The 11,375-nt window shown below is 38.1% G+C and overlaps 1 protein-coding gene across 1 annotated transcript; it reads right to left on the reverse strand.

The window, feature by feature from the left end:
- Positions 1 to 6,487: 6,487 nt before the first annotated feature.
- mylpfb (myosin light chain, phosphorylatable, fast skeletal muscle b) lies at positions 6,488 to 10,143 on the reverse strand. The gene is made up of 6 exons (XM_020639768.3): positions 9,990 to 10,143; positions 9,319 to 9,417; positions 8,108 to 8,288; positions 7,656 to 7,734; positions 7,502 to 7,550; positions 6,488 to 7,418 (listed from the first exon to the last, which is right to left on the reverse strand). Exons 1-6 carry the CDS (start codon positions 9,990 to 9,992, stop codon positions 7,317 to 7,319), a joined length of 513 nt encoding a protein of 170 aa, XP_020495424.1. The 5' UTR covers positions 9,993 to 10,143; the 3' UTR covers positions 6,488 to 7,316.
- Between the last annotated feature and the right edge of the window lie 1,232 nt (positions 10,144 to 11,375).

Here is an 11,375-nt window from a genome sequence, read left to right on the forward strand (position 1 = left end):
TTATTCTATTATTTCAAATTAAATATGGAGTTAAAGTTTTATGGTTATATAATTTTCTAACATTCATTTAAAAACATTCATCATTCACATTCTTCTTTTGTTTTACATATTACACAACATCCCAACTTTTGTGGAAATGGGGTTGTAAGGTGATAAAGCACAGACGGATTAAAAAATGAAGATGATTTGAGAATTGATTTCCTTATAAACTTATACATAACAAATGTGTTTGGTTCACACAATGATACACAATTATTATAATGCCTCATTTATCAGTGAGTGCATTTTAAATGCCTTTGTGTTCTTGGTCTTTTGAATGTGAAGCATTAACAGGTGTATTACTGTTGTGGAAAGTTTTCAGTGCTTTGAATATGCAAGTCTTTACTTTGCATCTGTCTTAGATGACTCACTGTCATCATCCGTGTTTTGCGAATGATATATGAAGTGGTCTCTTAGGTAAATGTGATGGTGTGTTCTGAAAGATGCTGAACAAACATGCAGTGACAGGTCGTTCATTGTGTAGAGCAGCAGCAGATTACTGATGTTAAAAAAAAAGCACCAAAAGTTTTAAGCCTCTTTCACAACTGTTGGAGTTTCAAAAATACGTTTAAAGTCCCCAAAGATGAACATTTAAAAACAGATCACAAACACTGTTTTTATTTGAACAGAAAAGAGCATTCTTGAGGCATATTTAGGCAGGAATTAAGTGGATAGAATATGTTTATAGATTCTCTGAAAAGAGAACCCACCAACACAGACAACAAAAAAAATAAGCAACCATCACTAATTATATCAGAAACTTGTTCACAGGAAAATAAAATTATGAGTTCATGTTTACACTAATTATAAAGCAGCTTTGTCAATAAACTCAGAATGGAGGTTGTTAATAAAATGGGTTTTGGTGTATTTCTTCATTCAGAAGCATATTTTTAAAGCATCATACAGCAACTTACAATCCAACAGGTAGCACAGGTTTGTTACATTTTGTATATTTACTGCCTGTTTTTAACCCCCCTCATTAAGCAATCTCTATACATCTTGATAACTACTTTGTGTAGCTATACAATAAACTAAAAATGCTCCTGAACAGACAAACAGAGGGTGTTTAAGGTTTATTTCTGCCACAAACATTTGAGCCACTCCAGTTTTCCCAGATTGTTCAAATACAGGATGGGTGAAAATGTGTTTCCCACGAGCATGCTGCACAACACTGGAATTATAATAAGACACATAATCGTATCTGGATTTAAGTTGAGAAACTCAGACACCAACACACCAATTACTGGTAGGAGATAGGAAGTAAATGAAATAACAAGGTTGTTGATGATGATCTGGAGAGCCTTCTTCTTCTGTGGATGGACGTCTCCTCCTCCTGTGGGGTTCGATCTCCTCAGGGTCCAGAAGATGGTGACGTAACAAAATCCAATAATAGGTAGAGTCATCACAAAAAAATACAGGTGGTAAACAGAGGCCCACAGATTGAATGGAAAGAAGAAGGTCAGAAATTCCTCACTATCTAGCCGTTCACTGCACATAATAATGTCTAATTGTTCTGTTAACTTCATCATTTATATTGTACTTGTATATACCTCCTATTTTTATGTATATTTATCTTTATTTTGTTTACATTTCTTATTTTGTATGACCTTTTCTACTGTCTTTTTTCTACTGCAATGCCCGAATTTCCCCTCTGGGGATCAATAACGTATTATTCTATTCTATAATTTGTTGAATGCGCCTGTGATTTATCAGCTGTCATTGTTACAGGCTACCAGGTTCTCTTTTGAATAGCAAAAATAATTGAATAGGAAAGACTAAAATATAGACCTCAATTTGTGAAAGAGAAGATGAAATTTCAAACAGAGCAGGCAAAAATACGTTTGGAAAGGGAAAAAATAATCTTATTGTGAATCCTATGTGTTGACTGATAGCTTTTGTTTGAAAGGCAGAACATTCTTGCAGTCACATTTTTTATTTTGCAGATATCATTCACTGATCTTTTGATTTTCAAATTGTATCTTACTAATGACTATTAGACTAACAATGGTGTTTGCAAAACTACTACTAGTATTACCCCTGTTTATTCTTTTTAAATTAAAATTAGATGTATATCAGAAACGGATGATAATATTAATATAACATAATGATTGATTTCTGGATAGACTGTGGAAAATGTTCCTTGCTTTGAATATTCAAGTCTTTATTAGCATGTAATGCTTCACAACCCGATGTCAGTGATTTGCAAATACAAAATGAAGTTGTCGTTAAGGTAAATATGGTGGTGAGTTCTGAATGATGCTGAACAAACACACCATGACAAGACTTATCCTATTGTCTAAAGCAGCAACAGGTGTCTGTTTCAAATATTCTCATTTATGCCTTTTATTCTAGATGCAATAAAAACAAATAAGTTACAACCAGCTTACTTTGAAATTAAAATGTATTCTTTGAGCAAAATTGGGTTGTATGGATGGAGTTGTGTGAAAAACGAGTTAGTCATGTATTGTAGCAGACCAGTTTCAGCCTCACAGCATCTTTTAGAAGCATTACTTATGAATTAGTTCCCCCTCAAAATTAAACTCACTTACACAAAAAATTAAGTAAAGAAATCAAGCCATGTAGTAAGACACAGTTTTATCAATCATTTCTGAAAGGAAAATGTTCATTAGTATGGTTTATGGTGTGTTTGTCATCCAGAAAGACATTTCGGCATCGAAATCCAATTTCCATCTTTAACCATTTAGAAATAGTACATATATTTCTGCATGTGTTTGTGAACCTCAGAAATCAAGCAATCTCTACAGTACTCTATTAACATACTTTATGTAACGGCAATATACTAAAAAAAACTACTGAACAGAGAAACCGTAAGTTTTTTTCAAGTTTATTTTTGCCATGACAATTTTACATTTATTTAAGAATCCCATTTATTTAATCTCTACAGAACTAACCAACAACAATGAATCAATGAATCAATCTTTATTTGTATGGTGCCAGTTCATAACAAATGTTATCTCGAGACACTTTACAAAAAGCAGGTACAATACTTTTCTCATTGTTATTTAATATTACAAAAGAGCAGGTAAAAAGACCTTACTCATTGTTATGTTACAAAGACCCAACGTTAATCCATCATGAGCACAGCACTTTAACAAGATTAAATAAAGTTCCTGCCTCTTAAAAGGAACAAACTTCCTTTTTAAGATGCAGAAATCTTGACGAAAACCAGACTCACGATGAACAGCCACCTGCTTGAACTAAAAATGCTCCTGAACAGACAAACACAGGTTGTTTGAGTTCTATTTCTGACACAAACATTTGAGCCACTCCAGTTTTCCCAGATTGTTCAAATACATGACGGGTGAAACTGCGTGTCCCACTAATAAACTGCATGACATGGAAATCAAAACTTGACACACAAAGGTAACTACATCCATGTTCACAAACTCAGACACAAACACACCAATTATCGGTGGGAGATAGGAAGTAAATGAAATAACAAGGTTGTTGATGATGATCTGGAGAGCCTTCTTCTTCTGTGGATGGACGTCTCCTCCTGTGGGATTCGATCTCCTCAGGGTCCAGAAGATGGTGACGTCACAAAATCCAATAATAGGTAGAGTCATCACAAAAAACAAGACTTCAACACGTCTGTCAACTAAACCATAATATATTACAAAGAGAACTCCACAAAGAAGTGTAACAGTCCAAACACCGCCAGCTGTCAGCACCCTCGGAGTCAGACTCTTGTGTGCCCGATACACAACTGGATGAACGACAGCCAGGTAACAGTCCAGACAGATACAGGTGGTAAACAGAGGCCTTCCACACAGATTGAATGGAAAGAAGAAGTACATACATTTCTCAAATTCCAAGTTATGTCCATACAGATAATTATACAGCTCTGGCAAAGTCAAGAGCAGTAGAATCCCATCAATGATAGTAGTGTTTAACACAAACACATCATAGGGGGTGAACTGTTTTCCTTTTCTTCCTCTCTGTAACATGTCCCAGAGTATAGCGACAGCTGCAGGAAACCCAAAAACAAAAGAAAGCACACCAACACATGTCCAGACCATTACACCCTCTGGATGGTCAACACATAGCAGAATAACATTAAATTCTGTAGTGGAGGAATTTGTGAGGTTAGATAAACTAGACATTTAGATTGCTGGAGGTATTGGAGCAAAAATTAAAAACAACTCACTACTGTGCAGCAACTGAACAAGTCAACAATTGCAGTACAATGCAATATGGCATGCTATATATGATGAAGTTTTCTTGATTTGAATAATGTGTTAGAACATTAGTGACCCCAAGATTTGAATACGTTTTACTATAGAGTAAGGAAGAATATAAATGGGGCAGCAGTAGCTCAGTCTATAGGGACTTGGGTTGGGAACCGGAGGGTCGCTGGCTCAAGTCTCGGAGTGGGTCTAAGTATGGAATTTTTACTGGTAGCTGGAGAGGGCAACTCCTGAGTACCGCCGAGATGCCCTTGAGCAAGGCACCGAACCCCCAACTGCCCTGGTGCGCTCCTTGCGTTGCAGTGTGTAGCAGCCCCACTCTGACATTTCTACACTAATTCATGTCCACAGGTCCTGTTTTAACGTGTGTGATTCGGGCCTATGTGTGTGAGAAGGCTGTCTCTGAAATAACAGTGTCAACAAGAATTTCCCTCAGGGATTAATAAAGCATTTCAAAATCAAAAATCAAAATTGCTATGCTGTAGCCCACTTCTGTTAAACAAGTGACAGAAGCAGATCCTGTGTCAAATATGTCTTTCTATGCTCGATTGATATAAAATGAACTTAAGATGCAAAATACACTCTAACAATGACAGAGTTAAAAACTCAGTTGTTGATGTTTACAATGTTCACAAACTTACTTTAGCATGTAAGCATGCTCTCATTTGCTATCTTACAATAAATACAAAGTTTAGCTGCTGAAAAAAAAGAAAGACGTCATCATTGTTAGCTATCGGCTGACATGACCACCATGACAATGCTAACATGCACAGAGACTTAAAAGGTAGAGCGTTTACAATTTATACTAAGTTTAGCATGTTAGCATCGTTTTCCTTTTACATTACACACTATCTAGTTTTGCAGCTGGTGACAGCGGTGGATCAGTCAACAGACTTGCATGTTGTGAACATGCTTCATGTATACCTTGATCTTATCTCATTTTTAAACAAACAAGGCTAAAAGTCTATGCTAAATGTACCATTATTAAGCCATCATGATGACTATTACAGTGCTTGTAGGTTAGCATGTTTAAATTAGCATTTTAGCATGCCTCATCTGCTAACTTACAATAGGCTTAAGAGTATAGCTTTATGGGATGTTGACCACAGTGATGGAACATTTTACAGACTATAATCTTGTAAAGCCACTTTATATACTATAGCTGTAGATTCTGCAATTTAATCTGAATTAACTAGACCATAACTTTACTAATAAAAACAAGAATAAAGAAACAGCTTCTCATGTCAGTGGATTTGTATCGATTTAAAAAATAATGTTATTGGTTCATTAATGAATTCAACTTTATTTATTGATGTGATTATATAAAGTTAGGCTAACATGACTAAATGAAGTTTCATGCTTAAGGAAACCTGTTGCGCCAGCAGAGTTAAACCCAACAGCTTCAGAAACTGCCTTGAACAACAACTTTGAATTAATTCAAATACAACCTGAGCACATACAAAAAGCCTTGTGTCATGGTCATAACTTTAATCATGCAATCAAATGACTCCATTATTAAATTAAACATTTGAACTACTTTCTTAAGGATTTGTCAAATATGTATTCAAATAGCTGTTTAGTGATGGTCCAGGATTTATAATGCATTAGTCCAAAGTCTGAGTGTTGTCTTTCTCTTTACAAGGGATATTTATACTACAATGTCTTTCCTTTAAAATGAGTTGAGCACATTTATCCAGGGGTTAGGTTTAACATCTTGCAGTTCCTTTAGTTGGCACTTGAGGTTGGCTCCAAAGCTATAATACTGGTAAATCGCCATTGGGCCCATTAATAAGGTGCTCAACATTGCAGTACATATTTTTACAGTCAGGTAAAGAAAAAAACGTTTTGGTCTGAAAGGAATTTTCAGGAATTTTTTAAAGCTCACCCATTAAAAATTATGTAAAGGCTTACTCAAAGTTATGCAAAATTAGGGGCGTAGTTGCTTTGATTGACAGGTGGGGCTGCTGGCTGTCAGCTAAATGTTACATCAGCTAATTCCATACATCCCTAAGTTCTCCTCTTAACCATGTTTGGGTTTTTGGTGTATTTGGAGATTTCATTTTGCAAATGAAGAATATTAACTTTTGTTAATCGTATATTTTTACAGTATTTTAAGATAATGAAAAGACTTCCCTTTATGCAAGTTCCAGTCAGTGTGCTGTCAGTGGGTCTCTCCACCAGCAGTTCCATCATCCACACCCGCACTTAAACCAGAACATACAGCATCATACAAAAGAAAGTGGATTTTATTTGTACTTCTTTATTAGTTACAGGCACAGTCACAAACACCAGAGAGAAACAGTGGCGAGAAGGAGGAAGAAGAGTCATATAACAAAGATGTTTCACTTTTGTTTATTTCATCTTTGCCTCCCATTCACCATCTCTCACCATCTCTTTCTCTATTAACAAGATTTAAGGGTAAACTAAAATCATGTGTTCCTATTTTTCACTGCAACCTTTCCGTATTGCACCTGTGTAAAGAGAGGGAGACAGATTGAAAAGAGAAGGAGGCAAACTATTATAGTATAGTACTCCAACTCTTTTGCTATGCACTCCTTCCTAATACAAACTAAGGAACAAATCCGTTAAACATTCCCTCAGGTTGGGACTAACAAACCACGCGGGTCAGACTGCTTACTTGTTTCAAGCAAGCGCCTGTGCTTGCACCATAGCACCCAAGAATTTGACATACTGTACTGACACGTTGTATGTAGGTATGATGCACGCACTGTTGGCCTCAACACAGGACAGAATGATTGATGGGGGAAAAGAAGAGGGAAGAAGAGGCAGGAACAGAGATGGATAGAATGTTTCACTAGCACAAGATTATTTTTATTGAAAATAATCCCATGTTTCCTGTGGTGGTACTGCTCACACACAGACACCTCCCACAGTCCCCTCACTGAGGATCTCTATAAAGGAGACAAGTCTTTTTGTAGCCAAAGAGAGGGCCAGGAGGGCGAATGTGTGCAAGGATGTTTCGGCGTTGGAGAAGAGGGAGTAAGTAGATCGTGATGGTGGGGGCGAGTACTGGTTTGAACAGAGGTAGAGAGCTTGAGAGAGGGGGATTTACTCTTCCTTTTCTTCTCCGTGTGTGATGACGTAGCAGATGTTCTTGTAGTCCACATTGCCAGCCACATCAGGGGGGAAAGCAGCCCACAGGTTGGTCATCTGCAAAGGAAGAAAATAGAATCAAATGACTTATAACTCAGACAGACTGTGAACAGGTGTGCCACAAAGTTTAAGCAGCTCACCTCCTCAGCGGTGAACCTGTCGCACTGGGTAGTCAGGAGCTCCTCGAGGCTGGAGAGGAAGAATGGAGGAAATTGAACATCTAGCTTGTATCAAGAGCGTTTCACAAAGAGATACTTATTTGATTGAAGTCAAGTTAAAGGTATAAACCCTTACAATTCCTTCTTGATGGCGCCAGTGCCCTCTGGGTCCAGGACCTTGAAAGCGCTCACAATAACGTCCTCAGGATCAGCACCTAAGAGTATTTTTAGTCAATTAGCCACAGTTATATTCTAAAAACAATTTAATATCCAAGCAAAGTTTATTAAACTAATATGCCTTGCACCACACAATAGTCTATACCGTTTAATGGGGATTGGGGATATAACTTGGTATTAAGAATTATTAAAAAATAAAAATATTTGAGTGTTTTCCTGTGGAGCCTCAGGCTCAAATCAGGTTCAACCATTTGCCTTCAAGTTAACGTTTGCATTTGAAAGATGTCATGCCTCTGTTTAAAATAATAAAAAATAAAAAGTCCAAATAAGTATGAATGAATTTAGTTATGCTGTAAAATGTTGAAAGATACCAGGTGCAAGAATTTCTTCAGCAAGACAGTTTCAACTCACCCTTCAGCTTCTCGCCGAACATGGTCAGGAAGACGGTAAAGTTAATGGGGCCGCTGGCCTCCTTCACCATGGCCTCCAGCTCCTCATTCTTCACATTCAGTTGGCCCATGGTGGCCAGCACGTCCCTCAAGTCGTCCTTGCTGATGATGCCATCTCTGTTCTGGTCGATGATTGTGAAAGCCTGGTATGGACGGAAAAGAAAGAAAGAGAGAGAGGGGTGGGGTGTGTGTGTGTGTGTGTGTGTGTGTGTGTGTGTGTGTGTGGGGGGGGGGGGGGGGTTAGTGAATGGATAAAAAATAAATAAAGGTAATTTTAAGCACTCAAAAAACACAACAAATTAAATCAGGGATATCTGAGATTCTCATATTTCTCACAAGTCTTGGTCATAAGACCCACTATGATAATTCTTTGCCTGCCAACATAAACGTGTAAATGCAAAGCTGTCCTCCACCTCTCCCTCTCCACATAGCTGTGGGTAGCAACACGTGAAACCAAAGATGGCATTGAAAACCTTTCGGGACTTGGCAGCTGGTCGGCCACTTGTCTTTCTAGGGTGTTAAAATGGTCTCGGAATTTAAGACAAGCCCCTTGCGACATTTAAGGAGACCATATCGATTACATCTAACACCACCTATCTCTTTTTTTTTTGCCTTGTGACTACATTTTCTGACCCTGTTCCCAGTATTCTCTCCGCTGTTAATGTCTGTCATTGTCACCAGAATCCCCTTTTCAACACCTTGATACCTTTTGCAGCTAAGTGCTACATCCTTAATTAGTATGACAAAACCACATTTTGTTCCTTTTTTTAACTCTAAAAGTACACTCTATCTATCTCTTTCTACCTTGAGTTCCTCTCCCCTGTTTTGATTGATTTAACCATCCACCAGCTGTCTGGCAGCATTCCAGTTGGGTCACACAGCGTCTGTTTGAGGGTCTGTGTGAGGGATTACTGAGCTCACCCAGGGGAGAGGTAGCTGCTGTCATCGTAAGAACTTGGATTTACTGTTCTGACGTGCTGATGAGGACATTTTAGCTGTCATGTGGCCTAAAAAATCAGGTGTATATCCTTCAGAAGCTACCTCACGTTACTCCAAGGTCAAATAATCGATACAGAACAGGAACATTTACTGAAGTTACCTTGAAGTCCTTAGTTTATACTATTACATGGCTTCTAATTTGAAGTGCAAGAGAAGTAATGAAAAAAATGTTACCTCCTTGTACTCCTGGATCTGGCTCTGCTCGAACATGGAGAACACATTGGAGGATCCACCCTCTCCCTGCTGCTGCCTCCTCTTGGCCTTCTTGGGTGCCTGTGTCACAATAAAAAGGTAAAACACTTTAAACATACAAAACAACAGACCAAACACACATCTCTAAAAGACTTCGTGATCCTTGTTTAGGCTCTCAACCGTCAATGATGCCCTTTGTAAGGTCAAAACCAACAGGACATGATGGAGTCCCACAGGGCTTGTTTTTGGTACCTTTTTAAATTGTATTTTGACAGAGATAAGATCTAGCAACTAATAACATTAACTTAACTGGTGGCTTTTGCCAAATAATTAAACAAATCCCAACATTTCAAATCAGAAAGATTTTGATTTCTGACAATGTTAAATCTCACAAAAAAATAAAGCAAGTTATTTCCTTGAAGACTACAAAAATTAACAAAAAAAAGTCTTAAAATTTAGAGTAGGCCAATGGAAAAAAATCTAGATTGTTGCCATTATCAAAAGTTTTGAAGGCTTTGCTAAAGACACTTTTGCAACATTGACAGTTGGTAATCCAGATTGAAAATTTCACTGATGCTTTTAACTCATCAGTTTAGGGTAGAGGATCCAAGCTCCTTAGAGACTGTTCTTAAAAGGAAGATGGTGACACTCACCATCTTTCAAGTTTTGGGGTTGTTGGTGGTCAAGAAGAGAAGCCTACGCCAAAGCCGATGTGACTGACATGTATGCATCGCACCCATGGGGTCTTATATACTAGCCCGTGGAGGGCTAACTTTAGCCACTCCATCAGGTTTGGCAGGAAAACAGAGCTGAGGGAAAGTAAGAGAAAGAGGGAGGAGTGAGAAGGTGGCAGGGTGGATCAACTTACCAATGATCCAAAATAGGCCCCAGGAGACTTGGAATGAGGTGAATTCAATGCCAACACACACGCCTGACTTTGGTGTCATCTGTGGACTAATATGGACAAACTAACAGGCGGGAATGCTGCAACAACTGAACTACCCCCGATACCTACTTCTTCTGCAAGCTGAGGATCTTTATGTGTCTATTTTTTCCTTCTTTATGTTTACCATGAGAGAACAAACCCCAGTGCATGTCTACAGGCTATTGCTACTAACTTGATACACACGTATTGGATTAACAGTAATCAACAAGCCTTAGCCGCTCAAGTTGCCAGCTTGTAATCGCAGTAAACATTTCCTGAAGTCATCGCCTGTCTAAATGATAGGTTAGTTTCTACTACATGATCAGCAGTGGCCAGCGGGGTGTATAAACAGACATGAAACTTGAAAGCAGTCTGATGATGGATATTGGTTTGGGGCCAATAGTGACACACGACTACTACCAGGACTTGATATAGTGACCTTGCATTAATGAGAATTGTAAACAGTCCTGCAAAACTGTCAGAGGACGAAGGAATTACTGCAAGTCTTTCTCGAAAATGCATTTCTCCCCCCACAGAAACAAAAATAGGCCCTATATAATTGTTCATGTACAGTATATTCCCTCCTCTAAAGGCAGATTGTTGGTCGTTTTGTCATGTATTTGTGTCCATTATGTTGTGCTTGTGTAGTGAAAAATTTTCTAATGAAGTCCAAAATGTAATTTAAACATATAAAAAGTGGTGAAAAGGTTTCATTAAATGAAGTTAACAAGATTAAGGTTTCTTAGAACATGACAACAGCAGCTGACTTAATCCCTCTCTTTAAAAGAAGGAACCTTTTAGAATATTTTTGTGTGATAAGTCGCCTCCATGATGAAAAACAGCAAATGATGATGGAACTAAAAAAGCAGCTTTCCCACCATGGCTGCACTAATTTGGGTTGTTCCCAGTATAGTTGCTTTAGAATAGGAGGACAGTGGCCCACCCACTAAACTCCATATATGAGCTCCAAAGGCTGCCATCAATCAAACCACTGCACAGCCAAAGTACGTATTGGAATACAGTGGGCTAACTAATACGTCGCTGTGCTCATTTGTTGGACTTGTACTTCCAGGGGCAAAATATTATCTAATTTTTGTAAAAGTTAAAACTATGT

The sequence above is a fragment of the Labrus bergylta genome, chromosome 21 (assembly GCF_963930695.1).
Source record: "Labrus bergylta chromosome 21, fLabBer1.1, whole genome shotgun sequence".
Lineage (NCBI taxonomy): Eukaryota > Metazoa > Chordata > Actinopteri > Labriformes > Labridae > Labrus > Labrus bergylta.